The sequence below is a fragment of the Muntiacus reevesi genome, chromosome 3 (genome assembly GCF_963930625.1).
Source record: "Muntiacus reevesi chromosome 3, mMunRee1.1, whole genome shotgun sequence".
Lineage (NCBI taxonomy): Eukaryota > Metazoa > Chordata > Mammalia > Artiodactyla > Cervidae > Muntiacus > Muntiacus reevesi.
In genome coordinates, this window is record NC_089251.1 from 22,870,749 (window position 1) to 22,890,270 (window position 19,522).

General features: G+C 38.4%; 1 protein-coding gene across 1 annotated transcript in view; it reads right to left on the reverse strand.

Moving 5' to 3' along the window:
* Window positions 1-19,522, reverse strand: part of NBAS (NBAS subunit of NRZ tethering complex) — a 312,486-nt gene that overhangs the window by 214,828 nt on the left and 78,136 nt on the right. Inside the window, exons 15-21 of the mRNA XM_065928602.1 lie at window positions 19,057-19,314; window positions 18,223-18,348; window positions 15,145-15,296; window positions 14,036-14,176; window positions 13,698-13,776; window positions 10,300-10,404; window positions 9,792-9,928 (exon numbers count right to left, since the gene is read on the reverse strand). Of these exons, the coding sequence (XP_065784674.1) occupies window positions 9,792-9,928; window positions 10,300-10,404; window positions 13,698-13,776; window positions 14,036-14,176; window positions 15,145-15,296; window positions 18,223-18,348; window positions 19,057-19,314 (998 nt within the window). The remainder of the gene's footprint in view (window positions 1-9,791; window positions 9,929-10,299; window positions 10,405-13,697; window positions 13,777-14,035; window positions 14,177-15,144; window positions 15,297-18,222; window positions 18,349-19,056; window positions 19,315-19,522) is intronic.

The following is a 19,522-nucleotide window of genomic DNA, read 5'->3' on the forward strand; positions in this document are numbered from 1 at the left end:
ATAAAATTGCCCTACATCTATTTTGTTGCTTTAAATTAATGGAAAGACAAGAACTAATTAAGTCAAGATCTAAGATGCCCACAGTGTCAGGAGACATACAAACCAATTCTCCCACCTCCAACCCCAGACTCTGCGTTCCCAGACAGGAGAGGCTCTTGGGCCTTTCCTTTTGATCCAACCACCAGGTCACTCTGGGATTCAGAAACTGTCAGCATTCTATAGCATGCTGCCTGTACGCCTCTATATTGACAGTTACTGCAGATGGCCACATACTTACGTCAAGCCTAGAATATAAACCAATTTGTTGTTCTTTGCTCTTAGCAGTTCAGAAATAAACTGCACATATGGGAATTGAATTTTGATTAGGTAGCTAATCAATTTCTCAATTTTAAAGGGAAAAGAAACACTTTTATGTTTCTCTCTATAATCAAAAAAGTGATGGCAATGCTTCAGTCTTTCCATAAAGAAAGCTGAACATCGAAGAATTGATATCTTGAACCGTGGTGTTGGAGAAGACTCCTGAGAGTCCCTGGGACTGCAAGGAGATCAAACAGTCAATCCTCAAGGAAATCAATCCTGAACATTCATTGAAAGGACTGATGCTGAAGCTGAAGTTCTAATACTTTGGTCACCAGATGCAAAGGACTGACTCACTGGAAAAGACACTGATGCTGGGAAAGATTGAAAGCAAGAGAAGAAGGGGACGACAGAGGATGAGATGGTTGGATGCCATCACCGACTCGATGGACATGAGTTTGAGCAAGCTCTGGGAGTTGGTAATGGACAGGGAGGCCTGGTGTGCTGTAGTCCACGGGGTTGCAAAGAGCTGGAAACAACTGAGCAACTGAACTGAATCTTTCCATAATTATTTCATCATACAGGATATAGTTTAGACGACATTTCATTTGTTGCTGTTCAGTTGCTAAGCTGTGTTCGACTCTTTGTGACCCAATGGACTGCAGCACACCAGGCTTCCCTCTCCTTTACTATCTCATAGAGTTTGCTCAAATTCATGTCCACTAAGTCAGTAACATTATCCAACTAGCTCATCCTCTGTCTCCCTCTTAAAACAACAGCAACCAGAAAAAAAAAAAAAAAGGTGGAAAGAGAATGCCCAATAAAAACTGCTTTTTAAACTTTTCAGAGAAGAAAAAAGAAATCATTATGATCAGGACTGGGCAACATAAAAATGTAAGTAAAAAGAGTTCCGTAATCGTTTACTGGAAAACCTCTGCACTGATTTTCAATTAACACGTTAGTTGGGAACATCTTCTGTACTCTGTGACTCAACAATATGTGAAAGGACTTCGGGTAAACTATTTATTCAAATGACCCTTTCCTATTCAAATGACTCTTTCCTATTCAAACTTCCCTGCATGAAAAAAAAACCACATCCAACCTTCAAGGCCTAGTCAAACTTTACCCTGCCAAGAAGGCTTTCTTGCTTTACCTTCTTTGTAACAAAAAGTAATCTCTCCTGTCTATACAGCTATCTATACACCTATGACATGCATTTTAACTTTATGGTAATTATTTCTATACTCAACCTGTCTGATCTTCCCTACTAGATTCTAATTTATCTACGGACAGTGATCACATCTGACTAATAAATCTGTCTACCTATTTAATCTAATATAATGACTTTGCTTGGTACATAAATATTCCCTAAATTTTTACTGAAATAACACAAAATTTTATTTGATTCATTCACCTTCTTTAAACTGTTCTTTCAATGAGAATGAAATAATACAAGGAAATTTAGAATTGCTTCAGTTTTTAAATCAGTTTCATATGTACTCATGATTAATTATAAATTTCACTGAAAAAAATGTTAAAACTAAAAAATCAACACATGTTTCACAAGAAATATTACAGTAATATATTTCTTATAGGAGAAAAAGCTTTAGAATATGCTTAAAACTATGAAAGTAAGCCAATAATAATTGACTCTGGTACTGTTTTCTGTTGCCTTTCAAGAAAAAAAAAGAGAGAGAAAAATTAGGCAATAGTTTATCCCCGGAATCAAAACCTTCTTAGAATCAACTTTGACTTTGATGAAAAAGATAGTTCAAATTATTTCATCTCTGAAAAAATCACAAGCTAACATAAAATATCAAAATATCACTAATTTGAAACTCAAAGTATAGAAAAAGGTAAACTCTTACCTACTCAGTTGTGAAGAACAGGAATAATGTCATCTGATCTTTTAAAGGTAAATTCTTTATTTGATTTATATGATTTAAGTTAAAAGGTAAATTATTTTTAGGTAAATCAAGTCTGTCCTGAAAATTCTAATAAAATGCATATTGATGTTTTGCTTTTATAACACAAATTTTGTGTTGTTGGAGGAACAGGAAAAGTCTTCATATTTGGCTATTCAAATGCAAGATTTAGAAGACAAAGTATTAGAAGAGAGATGTTAGAAGTTCTCTTCATTTGGATGCCCTCTTTATCACCAAAGGATGAAGAAGAGGCTCTCCACAGGGAGTCAGTCAATAATGGTGCTATAACGTCCCACCCTGAACTAGAACTCACATTCATCCTTCATTTAAGAAATACTTTTGCAGCATAAATAGAAACATGACCCACAGGTGGCCAGCCACTCTAAATCTTATTTGTGATATTAATTTTACTAAAAGTGTATTATGCCTTGAGGACATTATGCCAGTCACAAAAAGACAAATACTGTATAGTCAAATTCATAAAAGAGAAAGTAAAATGGTGGTTGTCAGTGGCTTGGTTCAGAGAAAAATGAGGAGTTGCCATTTAATAGGTTTGTTTCCCATGATAGAAACCATTCTGGAAGCTGGGTGCACAACAGTGTGAAGGTACTTCACTCTACTGAACCACAAACTGAAACATGGTCAAGCAGGTTAGATTTTGTACATATTTTACAATTAAAAAAAAAAAAAAGATTAAATAAAGAGTAATATGAAGGTCAAATGGTCCTAATGGCCCCTATGCCGGAGTCAAAAATACACACGCCAAAAGTATGACCCACAATGATACACTAATGATATACATATAATCACCCTAAAGACAACAACAGAATTGCAACTAGTTTATTACCTTGCTTGCAGTATGAAAACTCAAAGACAGGTTTCCTTTGCAAATTGGTTCAAGAAGAATGCTTCTGTGTACATTTTACTTACTTTGCTACACCAATCCCTTGTGTTTTCCAGATTTCTTCACCTAACTATTATTCAATCATCTGACAGTCATTACATTCATCACTATATTCAAAGCACTTGATTGTGAAATATTTGTTAGCCTGGTCATAAAAAAACAAAATAAAATAAACTTGCCACAGGATACTAGCGACCTCCGAGGACAAAAACATATTCCAAATTGGTCATCCAAAGGCTTTCTAGTTTGCAGGGAGTGACAAAGACTTATCAATGAAAAAAGGATGCAAAACTTATTTACCAGATAACATTTCCCAATGAAAATGAGAAAATTTCTGGGGACTTGGATTTCAAGTAGGGTAGAGAGCATCAAGAGAACTAAGGCCTGAGAAAAAGCAGGAATGACTGAGGGTTAGCAAGCAAATAAAATGCCGGGACAAACACACGAGTTAAACTAAAGAACTCGTGGCACAAAGAGGCCTGGATCTGCAAGTCACAGGGAAGAGACTTCCTTCCATGCGTTGGTTTGCCACACAATTTATCAGACTGCTTTGCAAGGCTGTTCTAAATGAAGGTGGGGATAAGTGCTTTTTACCCTGTAGGATAGAAGCAGTTCTAAATATGGGACTAGGTATATACCGACCTAAGATTAGGTTAACATTCTATTCTACCTAAACAACTGGTGACAAAATTTTTCACTCAGCCACTTCTTATTTTCAGCCTTAGTGATATATCACATAAATTGCTGTGGAACTGAAAGGTAGAGAATGGTCAGAATTAAGTCAGTAAATAACACAAGTAATCTCAAACCCTGAAAAGAAAATGGAAATGTCTAAAATACATTTTCCCGGTTCGCAGAAGCACAGCCCATATGCATATTATAGCAGATTTTTCACAGTCAAAATTTCAATCAAATAGTCTAACTAAACTTAGATATTCACAAGCAAACAAACTGCCAAGTTACTATAGAAACAGCTTTTCAAGGATGATGAAAAGAATGAGGTGTTCTGGATACTCTATTTCCATCAACAGAGGTTTGCCACTTACATTATAAAATACTTTAAATATTGCAATATCCCAATATATGCTAAATATAATTCAATCCTTCCTTGCTGATTCTAGAGGCAATCCAGGAATATAAATACTGGTATCAATATTCATTGTCTAATAAATATATGTGTCAAAGAACATCATGAGTGACAGGTACTAAATGACAGTTTATTACCATACATTCCATGAAAGTAAATGAAGTCTTAAATGCAATGTGGTATCCTAGATCAGATACTGCAACCAAAAAATGTTACTTCAAGAAAACCTGGTTAAATCCAAATAAATACGTAGTTTAGTTTATTAACTATTATCATATGGTCTGTTCCATTTTGCTTTCAAAACACAAACCACTTCCCAATAACACACAAACTGCAATTGCTCCAACACCCACTTCCACAGCTGCCTTTGTCAGTGCCATATTTTAGTATTTATGTGTTTCTTAATCATTTAATACTTGTAAAACTATAGCACAATTTTTATTACATTCCTAATTTTATTCCACTAGCCCCATTCTCCCCTTAAGCTCTGTAGCTCTCATGGCACTTTTTGCATGGTGCAGTGATTTTTAGGAATGCATATGTCATACACATATGTTATACACAGGATTATTCCAGCAGTAATCTCAGAGTTTTGAAAAATGTGCTGCTGCTGCTAAGTCACTTCAGTCGTGTCAGACTCTGTGCGACCCCATCCCTGGGATTCTCCAGGCAAGAACACTGGAGTGGGTTGCCATTTCCTTCTCCAATGCATAAAAGTGAAAAATGAAAGTGAAGTCACTCAGTCATGTCCAACTCTTCGTGACCCAATGGACTGCAGCCTACGAGGCTCCTCCATCCATGGGATTTTCCAGGCAAGAGTACTGGAGTGGGGTGCCATTGCCTTCTCTGGAAAAATGTGCTATGATCATGTAAAAAGGAAGAGGAAGCAGGTGAAGGTATATGGGAACTTTCTAGATTATTTTTGAAACGTTTCTGTAACTATAAAAATATTGCAATAAAAAGTTTAAAATAATTATTTATGACATATATAAGGACAAGGCCTTAGCATGGGATTCTGCATTAATAGTTCTTAAGCCTTAAATAGCAATTACTTGGTGCCAAGCACTGTTCCCAGTGTCTTACATACATTAACTCAGACATTCTTACAATGCTATGAAGTGCTATAGTCATCCCCATTTTACAGGTATGAAGACTGAGGTGCAGTTAGGAAATGTGTCCAAGGTCAGAAATCTAAGCAACTTGGCTCTAGCTAGAATCAATACTCTTATCCTTCTGCCTTACTATTTCAAGAGGTAACTGTTTTAAACACAACCTTTTAAATGAGACTGCTCTCACCATTCTGGAAAGATTCTACAATAAGACAAGAGGCATAAATAAAAAACCTAAATAAGCTTTCTAAAACAGGCTATAAGCATCAAAAATACTCAAAGTCAAAACGTAGTTCTCTTTCAGCAAAAAAAAACTATTACCATAAATTGTGAAAGCTAACAAAGATGGTAAGAAACGTCACTTTGTACTTTAAAGCAGTCCAATAGAATATAAAATGTAAATGGTTAACAGCAATGAAAACTAAGGATAGGTAGGTAACAAATGGATTTATCACTTATGACAGAAAATGTAATTTCCAAGTTTTCTACAACTTGGTGACTCTTCACCAATGTCAAATACACATGATGATCCAAGATGCAAGATGACAATATAAAACACTAAAATAACACAAACCAAAGAAGCTTCACAGCAGTCATAACCAAAAAATTTGGTTCAATCAAAATTAGTTAATCAAACTTTGGTTAAATGCCAAAGCAAACATTTTGTCAATGGATTTCAAAATACGTTAGGTAAAAGGTCGACTATTTGGCATAATTTACTACTACTCTTTGGGCTTCCCCAGGTGGTGCTAGTGGTGATGAATCTGCCTGCCAATGCACAAGATGTAAGAGACTTGGGTTCGATCCCTGGGTTTGGAAAGACCTCCTGGAGGAGGGCATGGCAACCCACCCCAGTATTCTTGCCTGGAGAATCCCCATGGACAGAGAAGCCTGGTGGGTTACAGTTTATAGGGACGGTAACGACTGAAGCGACTTAGCATGCACACATGCACTACTATTAATCAACATACTAAATAGCTTGAACTCTAAAACGTAAAATCCACGTGCTCTTCCATTCACACCCAACCATTCAAAACAACTTCCTGAGTTGCTGCTTTGATCCCAAGGTGTTCGAGACACTGAGGTTACATTAGTGAACAAGACACAAAATCCTTCCCTTACAGATTTTATATTAATTCATTCATTCATTTGTCCATTCATTCAATAAGTATTTACTGAGTGCCTACAACATGCCATGAACGATTCTAAGTTCAGGGTGTAAGGAAGGGAAGAAAACATACAAAAAACCTTGTGCTACTGGAGGTGACATTTTTTAAGAATAAACATAATCAACAAGTGAATAAGTAAAACACAACTAAGTTAATGATCAATGCTAGGAAGAAAATAAAGCAGGAAAAAAAGGACTTAAATTGAGAGTAAAATTGTAAATAGAAGAGCGAAGGGAGATGAGATGAAGTAGGTAAGACAAATAAATGATATGTTATACAAATTAATGATAAATTTATGATTTTATCATATTTAGGGGCTTCCCTGGTGGCTCAGAGGGTAAAGCATCTGCCTGCAATGCAGGAGACCAGGGTGCGATCCCTGGGTCAGGAAGATCCCCTGGAGAAGGAAATGGCAACCCACTCCAGTATTCTTGCCTGGAAAATCCCATGGATGGAGGAGCCTGGTAGGCTACAGTCCATGGAGTTGCAAAGAGTCAGACACAAACTGAGCAACTTCATTGTTTGTATAAATGATAAAATATGATATGTTAGGTGTAAATGCTATGAAGAAATGAAAACTCCTCACTCCAAGAGTGAGGAGGGGGTAGAGGCAAAGGGAAAGAGGGATTGAGAAAGGTGTTTTGAAGAGGGAGCCTTTGAGTACAAAAGACAGAAGGAAGTAAGAGGCTGAGTCATATGGAGACCCAGGAGAAGGGCACCCCACAAAGGGGCTCAATGACCCTGAAACACCCTGAGGAGGGAGCAGGCCCCGCAAGTTCAGGAGACAGCCACTGCACAAGAGTGAAGCGCCACTCCGTGTTTGGGAGCCATACATTTAGAGCTCAGTGACTGGTTTCCAATCAACTCAAGGGATAATTAAAGAGTCATTACTACTTGCAAAATACAAGTTGGGGGGCTGAAGGGACGATAAAGCAGGATGAAATACAGGCTCTGCCACTGAGCAATGAGTAAGCTCAAAGACAAACAAGGCATGCACACAGAAAGTTCTACAGCTGTTCAGGGTAGGAAACAAGAAAGTGGCAAGATCATTTCACGAGCTGGCAAACACTGTTAACTGAGAAGAAAGCAAAAAAGGCTGCAGATTTAGAGTCTTTTCAACCCATCTCGTCCTCAGTTTGAAAGCATGATGCTGTAAGCGGGAACAGAAGTTCCTTGTGGGTAAAGCATATGTCATGACTCCTGCTGAAGAGGAACTGTGTTCGTCATTTCAAAACCCCAACTACAGCCCCAGGCAAGTGGAAGGGGCTCCGTCAACATTGCAACAATCAGACACTTTGTAAAAGTGTCCACCTGACCCAATGCTTCCAAGTGATTTGAAAAGGTATTGAACACCAAGTTCTCAAAGAATGTACTTCCTCAAAAGGGAAATAAGTCTCAAGATTGCATTTTATGGATCTACATGTCCATTAGCTCAGTTGGTAAAGAATCTGCCTGCAATGCAGGAGACCAGGGTTCCATCCCTGGGTTGGGAAGATCCCCTGGAGAAGGAAACGGTAACCCATTCCAGTATTCTTACCTGGAGAATCCCAAGGACAGAGGAGCCTAGCAGGCTACAGTCCATGGGTTCGCAAGAGTCGAACACAACTTAGCGACTAAACTACCACCACCACATGTCCATTAGACTAAAACTTAAACTAGGATTAAAGAGTGCAAGCTTCAGCTATTGGCTAAAATAGCAATTGAATCTTTAAGGCATTGGGAGTCTTGGTGAAACTTGCAACCCCTCCAGGACATCCTTTAATCTTTTCTGTAAATGGGCATAAAATGGACTAATTTATCCAGTTAGCAAACAACTTTAGAGAACCCACTACACAAACACCTAGACCCTGGAAATTGAAAACTCAGGAAGACATGGCCTTTGCCTTAGAGACTGTGAGTTTAAGGCTGAATATTTATTAAAGAAGAGAACAGGGGGGAGAAAAGCAGTAATAAAAATGACTGGTTATAATAAAACATAAAAAGTGCTACACTATAAGAATGGACAAAAGCATTATGAGAATATAGAGAAAGGACTAATTAATGAAACCTCACAGAAGAAGCTATGCCTCAAACATAATTGTAATTTTGCTTTGTAGTCATATAAAATTGTAAGGAAACATAGACATTACTATTAAAACCTATTGTTCTTTCTCCTTCTAACTATAGCAAAAATATACTCAACGTGAAAAGACTTTCTTGAGAAACAAAGATTAACAACAAAAAAAAATCTTGATTTTCTCATTATGTTTAAAATGAACTTAAGGACTCAAGAAATCAGTCTTTTCAAAGTTTGTCTAAGCAACACATCCCACAAGAAAGGTTCAAACTAATATCTAATTAATCTCTTCTGCAATGATATACCTAAGCTATTTATTACAATTTAAATCAGTTATGGCAGGAACTACAGGGCATTCAAAAACAATACATAACACTGGGCATTGTAAAACTATTCTGCAAACCAATGCTGAAATTTTAGGTTAAAATCAAACGTTTATCTAAACAGTCATCAGAAGACAATGCCAAAAAATGAATTCAAATCTAAGAAGAAATTACCTTTTGAAAAAACTTTAAGACAATGACCCATTCTCTATACTAACAATTTACAGTAGAAAAAAGTCATTACCATTCAGATTAGATCTATTTTGCAAACAGGCAAAAAATAAATTAATTAGATTCTGAAATATTTATAAATACATATTTATAAAATGCATTTACTTATCACCATTCAGATCTAAAAGAAATTGTTTGAAAATAAATAGTGCATCCCAAGGTTTTCCTTTTTGTTCACTTTTATCATAATAAAGAATTACATTTTTAGTACTAATAGAAACACAAAATAGGGAGTTTATAACTTCTATTTTTAGAGCTTACTGACCTAACTCTAACATAGATTCAAATCCTGGCTGCACTTAAGCAGGACCACCAGAACATTCCTGGGTCCCCTGGACCTATTAAATGTTGTTAGAACTACATTTTAACTTCCAACAGATACAACTAATTCAAACAGATACTGTTATCCTAAAAACTGTTCTCAATCACAAAGCAGTACATACTGAGTATACAGCAATAAAACCATGAGTCTTTTTTTCAGTAGCAGGAGACTTTCAAGAAGAAAAAAAGAAACTAAAGAGAATGTTCCTTAAGTTAAAGTGGTCTTGTTACGCTGACACATTTGAATCACTTTAAAATAATTTAGAAATAATTTTATAATCAGAAAAAAGTTTTAGATTAGAATTTTTTTAAGATATTTAGCATAAAACAAAAATTCTTATTTAAAAATAAAGTGAACACAGTACATACCAAGCTTCAGGCAGCAAAGCAGAATACTGGTGTGGCGATGTGGTCTCTGGGAAGTTGGAGAGAATCGCCAGGCGGTGAGGGAGCAGGTCAGACCCATGGTAAGTGAACAGAATTTCCAGGGCCTGCACATTACTCTCCTGTAAAGAAGGCAAGGGTACACTTCTAATGTGAACCTTAGAAATAAAGAAGTGACCTTGTATAACAACATCAAAACTTTACAATTAGCTTTTTTTAATGCAGTTCTGATATGAAGTGGTTTGAAATATTCCTGATTTTTTCAGGTCTGTATCACATTTCTCAATCTAGTACTCTAAAATTTATTTTTAGAAGTCTTGAATGATGAAAAAAATATTTTTAACATGATTCTATTTTCTCTACATTTGTTACTATTACAATTTTTAAAAAAAGGAAATGTAATGCTATGTGCACGCAGTAACATTAACAGCATGGCTCAAAGACCTGAAAGTGTTAATAACTATAATTGTTTCATTCACAAACAAGAAATTACCCGAGCATAAGTTCTTGCTGAGAGAACAATATTCTGACTTCTGAACTTCTTAAAGAATTCAGCATCGTATCTCTGTCCAGATGCATGAGGTACTCCAAGGATTTCCTGAGGGGAAGCCGTGATTTTATGAAAAGGCTTTTAAACATGGGTGACAAGACTATGCTAAAAACCATTACAGTTCTGCTTACCTAAATAAATAAGGCCTGAATAAAAGTCTCAACTGCTAACTAAAGTACTACATCTGCATTCTTTCTTTGATTTGGAAAATGGCTGTATTTATAAACGCTGTTAATTTTTTTTTAATCCAGAAGTAAATGAAATAGGCTATGAAATCAATTACAGTAGGACAACCCAAATCCACCACCTGGTAAAAACAAGGAAGCAAGAGTTACACGCGGCTGTGTACCATGAGCACCTGCTACACCTGTGTTAGAACTCCGGATTAACTCTACTACTGCTGGAGTGATCCATGTGAACTGCAGATGAAACTAGTCAATCTTTAATCAGACAGTTACTAGGTGTCAGTTATGTGCTAGGGGCACTGTGATAGACAGTACGGATAACATGAACAGTACACCCTCCCTGCTCTCCAAGGAGCTCAAAAACTCTAGTTGGCAAGACAAACGGGCAACAGGAACAGGTAACGCACAACACATAGGAAGGGTGTTAACACACAGGAAGGCTTCCCTAGGGGCGGCGAGGCTGAAACACAGAGGACAGACAGGAGTCAGCCACGGCAGCAGCAACTGTAGGTCTCCCCACTGCAGTGGATGACTTCAGGCTCACGTCGCTCACGTTAACGCTAAACCCCAGATACCAGCCTTCAGTGCAGAAGACCCAATTTTGATCCCTGGGTTGGGAAGATCCCCTGGAGAAGGGAATGGCAACCCACTCCAGTTCTTGCCTGGAGAATTCCGTGAGCAGGGGAACCTGGTGGACTACAACCCATGGGGTCAGAAAGAGTTGGGACACTACTGAGCGACTAACACTTTCTTTCACTTTCACTTTTCCAGATACCTAGCATGCTGCCTTTCAGAAAATAAATAACCAATAATATTTGTCAACTTCATTAACCTACTGAGATACGAAAGAGGGAAGAAAAAGGATGCTCACAGGAGGCTCTTGCTTCCTGTTGATTTAGACAAAATACTTACCTTCTTAAAGCCTCACATCCATAAAATTGAGAGGATACATCACCTTCCTCAAAGGGTTGTCAAGAAATAACCTGAATTAAGTACGTACACTGGCTAACAAACAGAAGTCCTCAACAAATCTGCTGGTATTTCTAAGGTATTCTCGTACCTACTGGTTTCCTCAACAAATCTTTCCTTCTAATCTCCTCAACAAGCCAGGTCTCTTTCTGAGAACTGGGGGATCCTGCAGCAAACAAAACAAGCTCACTACCCTTATGGAGCATCCATGCTCGCGTCTCCTACATGGTAGTCCTATAGCCCCCTAAGCCGCCCTTCCTTTTTTTAAGGAGTAGTTGAATACCACTTCCTACATAAGAATATTCTTGGACATCCCCAGGAAAAATTTAATGTTTTCTTCCATTATGCTCCATCAATTCTTCATATCTTCATTATCATTACTTACTGCCCATTTAATGAGGACTTCACAAGGATTATCCCTTATTCATCTCTCTACCTCCAGCACTGGTATGACATCTGGTGTAAAATAGGCATTCATATAAAATTTAAATGAATCCATTTTAATCTCATTTATCACAGTAGTAAAATAAGCCACGCCTTGTGATTAAAATGCAATGCCTGTCTCTACCATGATCTAGCTGGTCAACCGTTACATTAGAATATCTTCATTTCTAAGTTTTAATGGCCAAATTCATCAATTTCACCTACTTTTAAAAAGCTTAGCTTAATTCTCTTTTTGTGGGCTCAACAAATACTTTAAATGTCACTATTACCATGTAATAATAAATGTACTTACTACTGTCAAATAGGAAATACCGATTCAGTAACTAAAGAATAAAAACAGAAAATTAACTGGGTAATGAAACTCTGAACATTTTATGGAACTTTTTTAAGATCTCATCAGTGAAACTAAGTATAAAAAATAATAAACTATAGCTGTATCAACATCAGTAATTTTATATATTACCTCTAAATATCATAGAACTCAGACATAATAGAGCAATATGCTTTAAAATAATATGACCAGCCAACAGTCAAGCTAGTTGTACTACAGATAAAACTATTAGAAATGTTTTGTAACTTGTTTGTATGAAATGATATGAAAAGTCATAGAAATAGTTCTCTTGTCACTAGTATTTTGTCTGAAAATATGTCATATTTACTGGTGGAGAATCAAATGCTTTTCTTTGCCTACAGGCAACAAGAGTACTAAAATCTCCACTGTTCCGGGGCCGTGTATCACATTACTACACATGACATGTACTGACTTCCTATTATGTGCCAGTACCAAGAGTCAAGGTATGCCCCTAAAAGGGAGGTTCAGAGAGATGGAGGAAGCAACCTACAAATGAAGTCAAACTTCAAAGGTGAGAAAGTATAAGTGAAAGTGTTAACTGTTAAGTCCTGTCGACCCTTTTTTTCGACCCCTATAGACTATAACCCACCAAGCTCCTCTGTCCATGGAATTCCCCAAGTAAGAACACTGCAGTAAGTAGCCACTCCCTTCTCCAGGAGATCTTCCCAACCCAGGGATCGAACTTAGGTCTCCTGCATGGCAGGTCAACTCTTTACCATCTGAGTCACCAGGGAAGCCCTTCAAAAGTTGAGAAATACATACTAAATCCTGGGTAATTTGAACTACGAGGGTCACATGAAAAGCAATCTAAGCTATGTATATTTTAAGAAATGCTTCTCACACTTTAACAAATCTGACAGGCCAGGGCACTACTGAAATGTCCAACATGGGACATTTGTGTTTGCTACCCTGAAGTAACAATTTTCAAGTTTGCTCTAAGTTCAAGTGTCTAATTTTGGCCATCACTAGGATCAAAGTTTAGCCAACTAAATTCAAGACATTAATAAATCATTAAAATAAAGTAAGTCAGAATATTCATATTTGGATTATTAAACCCCAGTGGATACTGAATTTGCTACTATAGATAGCTATCTACCATAACCTAAAGTTTAAATATAAAATAAAAATAAATGAAAAGGATTATAAATCTAGGAAACACAGATGCTAAGATAATGCATACATTTCTACTCCCTAGACTAACAAAGCAACTTCTGGCCTCTCACGAATCCCTAATTTTTAGCAAAATTGATATACAAGAGAACGTGCTTCTGTGCAAACTTTTCCCACATAAATAGTTCTAAAGACCAAGAATATCCCACAGGAAGGCAGCCACAGCATACGTAATGACAGACTGAATGAACATAATTGCTTTGATTAAAGCTACTCCTTACCTCGTATGTTGCAAGCCGATCTAAGTAGGTTAATAATTTCAGTCTACAACGGCAAAGTTCCTTTTGTTCCAGCGTTAACCTATTTTGAAAAACTACATTAGGCCACTTATATTTACCTGGAAGCACATTTCTCTAAGATCTAAAATAGAATAAAAATGATCGATATTCCATTAAGCCCCAAACTCATGGGACAACACACAAAAGCACCAGGGTACAATACTACTAAATGCACTTGACCTGAGTTGTTGAAAGAATATGGAGCAATTATCACTAGTAAGGAACACACTCAGATCACTATTTTAAAGAAATTATCAAATGAACAGTAATATATCATTTACTTTGAAAAGTTCACTAATTTAAGTAGCTCTCGTCTCTTTTTGAGCTCCTTCTCCTTTTTCGTCTCCGCAGGTTCTTCTTCAGGTGGGGAAAGCTCCTCGTAGGAAATATTGTCAATGTCCATCTCACCAGGGAGTATAAATCTGTGACAGAAAAAAAAGAAAACTCAAATTTCTTTGGAGTGTGTTTTCTTTATATACACACACACACACACACATCTATATATATAAGTATATATTCCATATAGTAAAGAAGTACTTTTCCCTACTTTGATTTTATTAAGTTGTTTTTTGCAGAAACAGAAACAACCAACCCTTTAAAAGAAAGCTTTGGCTATATGTTATAACCAAAGCGATTCTCTCATTTATATCCATGGGGTGGGCAAGAAGTCATCAGTAATCATCACATGCAGAAACTCTGAATACCAAGAAAATGAAAGCTGCTTAGGAAAACATGGGAGGTTACAGTGATGCAATGTGAAACAGCCTATGAAGAAAATGTTGCCCAGAATTTATAATGTGAATCACTTCTATTTAAGGTCTTAAAATAGTAATAAAGGTTGGTTTCATTTAAATTACTTATCAAACACACCATCACATTTATATACCATGGATATAATGTTCCAAATGTCTGATGAACAGCAGCCTCTGTCAAATAACTTTATTATTGTTATTAACTGACATTTGTGTGGTGCTTAAAAGTTTATGAGGTTTCACAAGATAAATAATTTAATCAAGATAATGCTCTGAAGAAGGATATAACGATACAGATAAAGAAAGTGAATGAAACTCAGGCTTGCCTGTGGTGGTTCATTTGACCAGTAAGCACACCCAGGTAGGCATCACCTTAAACCCACAGCTTAGACGCTGCCAGCATTCAATAAATGTTTGTAGAATTTGCTCTTTTATTAGCATCAAGCTATCATATGTAAACATATTTCACTCAGAAGAAAGAAAACTGTGACCTCAGATTAAAAAAATCATTAGTCAAATCAACTGCTCCATTGCAGAGCAACCTAAATTAAAAAAAGTTGACCCTTTCCAATGTCTCAGTTTAAAAAGTTTTCACAAAGTCACCTTCACTTTTGAATCCACATCCTTCTGTAACCAACCTGCCATCATCTGCTCCTTTCCCTATGGCTAAAAGAGCCTCCAGGTCTGTGCCTTTTAATCCATATTGAAGCAGTTTCTTGGCGGCATCCACATTTTCAGGAACTCTTTCCAAACACTCATGAAGAACCCAGGATCGTTTCTTTATTTTACTCTGGATACAGAGAAACCAAAAAACAGAGGCATTAAAGAACCCATGACATCTGATAGCACCTGAGATCTGCCTTCCAGAATCACAGCTAGCTACCTAAGAGCTTGGCCACAGGCACCTGCTGGAACACCTCACCATTAAAAAGCTTTTTTCCTAATGGTGATTAGGACTGAATGTAGGGAATATGATTCCACCTGCTTTCCTTCTTCTAATGAAACACACTGAAACACAAAACTCAGATGACTTTCTCTTGGAAACACAGATCTTTCCAAATTTTTTTTAACTATTCTTTAGTTTGCATTTGGGCTGTATGAAAGAACAGAAAATAAAAAAGGCAAGATTTATGCTACTATGAGAAATATGTCTAACCTTGAAATAAAACTAAGGTTTTGTTTAGTACATCAGGGTTCTGTATTTACTTGGCCATGAGCTGTACCCCAAAGCACAGACAATGATTCAATCATGAAAAATCATGCCATGCTGTTCTCTGGGAAGACTAAGGGGCCGTTCTTCCCTCCCAACAGCTTTCTCTGACTCCATTCGAAATCCCTGACTTGCCCTCTTCCTAGAGTCTTTGTGGATACAAATTTAGAGTAAAATCTGGCTCATACCCTATATATTCCTTTACACATTCCCTCATTATCAGTTCTTTCCTCAGGTGTCTCTGAATTCACATCTCCCTCTCCATGTCTGGGGCCTCCATACCAGTCCATGTCATCGACACATGGACCTTGGCAAGGTTTCCCACTTGAACCCAAATCAATGTATCTGCCTAATCATATACCCCAATGTTCACTATCATGCAGTATCACATCCAACAGACTGGTTTACTTACAGAGCCCATTTATTCATCCAAGAAATATTTACTGAGTACCGTCTGTGTGCCATGAAAATATAGCAATGAATAAGACAGATTAGGCCTCCTGAGTCAAGCTCATTTTTCTTTAATTTGCTCATACCACTGGTCCCATTAACAATGCCTTCATCTCTTCTAACTCTACTTTGAATCCTTTCCAATCCCTGCCCCAAACATCTTCCTATATAAAGACTTCCATAGCAGAGTCTAAAATGATTGCGACCTTCACTGGGTTCCCATAGCATTTGTCTGCAACCTCTTGTATGGTCAAAGTAGGTTACAGATGAAGCTTGTCCTCTCAATAAGATTAAAAGCTCCCAAAAAACAAGGCCATATTTATGCCACTCTTGTACCCCTTCACCATTTCTGGCATAGTGCTTCTACTCTTCACTGACTATTTATTTTTTTGAATTAAGCATTTCCCCCAATAAAAAAAAAAAGTACATGATTTGTCTCTCCTAACATCTGTCAGCTCCATCAGAGACCAAAACCACCCTTTACTGTGTTACAGAAAAGGCCATTAAGTGAATAAACATGAACTCACGAGCTCACTGTCCTGAGTCACAAAAGAAAAAAGATAAAGCAGGTTTGGTGTTCTGATAGTCTTAAAGAAAATACAAGCAACTTTGTCTTCTCCCTTTATTATCCTTCATACTCTCTTATCTCTGATATCTTATTTGTATTAACAGTTTATCTTCCTGTTTGGCTTAAAGCATCAACTGCTTACATACAACTTTTTCAGATTGTTATTTTTTATTACTCATGTACATGAATTTTTAGGGAAAACAATTACCACGAAAATTTCCCAACATTTCTTAGAATATTTCTAAATGTAAACATATTTTCCTTTCTAAGTGAGAACTCACAATCTGCTAAAAATAGGTATGAGTTCAACTACTTCTTACAAAAGGAGCAAGGATCCAAATTAACAGGCTGCATAGTAACTGTAACTGTGGTAATGCGGTAGTAAGGAGGATACAGTTGGAGAATTGAAGCAAAAAGGGGGTATTGACAAGACTGATATGCCAGTTTTCTATTTTTGCCTCTCAACTTCAAAGGTACTCTTCAGAGCTGGCTAAGAGAGATAAATAGCATGTCCCATTTGAGGCCGACATGATACTAAGCTTTGTCAACAGAGGGCGCTGCAGGGGGCGGGCCCTGGAAAGGAAGAGCCTCTGGTCTGCAGTCAGATATGTGCGGGTTCTTCCAGCGCCTGTGTCTGGGTAGCCAGCAGTGCTGTCAAAGGACCATCTAGTGATGCTTTCTGCCTGCTTCCTTCTTCAGAGGACAATGTCCCACTTAGGGTCGTCGACTGGACTGCCATGGACAGACTCCTCCCCAGTGAACCTCCCAGACACCTGAACGGGAAGCTTCCTAAACTAGGCTTGCCTGCACTCCAGTGCGTATTTTTTCTTTTCAGTCCTGGCCATGGTTCCTTATCTACCAGCCTTCTTGCTAGTGGGGGCATTTCCTATTTACCAGCCTCCAGCGTTTTCTGACCACCACCTCTCCTCTGAGTTTCCTACCTCCTTGGAAACATTCCCTTCAGCCCCAGGTTATTCCTTCAAGTTCTCTTTGCTCTCATACACTTAATCTCTCATTACCAGAAAATAATTCTCTGTATTAAAACTGTCTCTCTTCAAATTCCTGTGTGTTTCCTGACTCTTGACAGGACCCTGACTTATGGCAGTGAACTGAGATGACTGAGGTGGATGAAGGGAAAAGGGTTAGGCCAAGACCAGGTACTTGGCTGGTTTATCAGGGAATATTTGCTCACAGGTCTTTGGTACCAACAATCCAGCTGCAGAGCCAACAGAACCTGATAACAAGATAATTTTTCCAGGTTGAATAAAACACTTCACAAAGAAAAGTCATCAGTGAAAAGTACTCCAATATGAAGCCCTACAGCCATGAGATATTCCATTAAGGAAGAACCTTACCTTCTCTAGGGGATCTTCCCAACCCAGGGATTGAACCAAGTTCTCCCGCATTGCAGGCAGATTCTTTACCATTTAAGCCACCAGGGGAAGGACTATGACTCTTACTACATGTTATCAAACTATGTAAACATACCAAGTAATTCTGAATTGAAGCAATGTTGACCGCTGACTTCCTCCACTGCCTCTGGTACACCAGGTCAGTGTCCAGGCCGTAGGTCTGAGCCAGGGACAAGGCTTCCTCATACTCTTCACTTTCGATCTTTGGACAAGGAAATGAACAGGAATGCGATGTTACCGAGCTGTCGCAGTGTCACTATGATGGCAGAATGAATGGCAATAGTGGAGGTCACGCACTCCTAACCACCCCCACACGCCCTGCGGCACCAGAAAGCTCACAAACATGATGAGGGGCAGAGAGATCAAGTATCTATTTAAGCGCTTTACCAGAAAAATGAGAAACAGAGGTCACTCGCCTGTGCTTACTGAGTGAAACAGCAAAGCCAGCACAAACAGGGCGGCAGCCCGAGTCCTTTGCCAGGTCTCCTCCCTGACGCTGCAGCACAGACACGTGGGATACTCGGTGCTGATCGAATCTGCTTCCCAGGCAACCCCCCGACTAGAAATCCAGCCTGCAAGTCCTTCCCTCCCCCGCTGCAGCCTGAGCAGACAGCTGTCCTCGGCACAGAGGAGGTGAGAGCCGAAGGCCACAGGAAGCGGAGTGAAAACCTGGGCGGAGCCGCCAAGGGGACAGGGGTCCAGGCGAGTTCACCTCCACCCACCGCTCCTGCGGGAGCGCTCAGGCACAAAGAGCGGCGGCGTTTTCAGCAGCTTTTTCACACTGACGTTTGCAACACATCAATGATAAAACAATCCCGCTTTCAATTTCTTCGTTTATTAAAAAAATAATGTTTTTCCCAACACAATCAAAACTGAAGCTGTGAAATGCACAGTAACGGGACACCCTCACCTTCCTCTGGTAGAGCTCCTCGGGGGTCGTGGACCGCAGGCTCACCAGGCGGTAGTTTTTAGTAATGGTTCGCGGGCGTTTCCGGGGCGGTGCGAACCGCTCCATCTCCGTCACTAAGTACAGGCCCTGCTTGATATAGCCGAAGTAGCGAGTCTTGGCAGAGATCTCCTGATCAGAATCCGAATCCTCTTCTCCTTCGTCATCTTCTCCCGCCCTCGTCTCCAAACGGGATCGTTTGGGGGCAAGTTTAATCTCGCACTGAATTGAAAAAGGAGATGTTAAATGAACAGTGAGGAACTAAAGACAAGTTTTTAGAGCTAATGGGAAAAGCATTTTAATTCTACTCTGGTTTGATGCATTACATCCGCAGCAAGATTAAGGCTAAGCATGGAATTCAAAGGAACCCAACAACAAACTCTACATACATCAACAACTCCGGAAGTATGCACACAAGTCACTGGTTCCG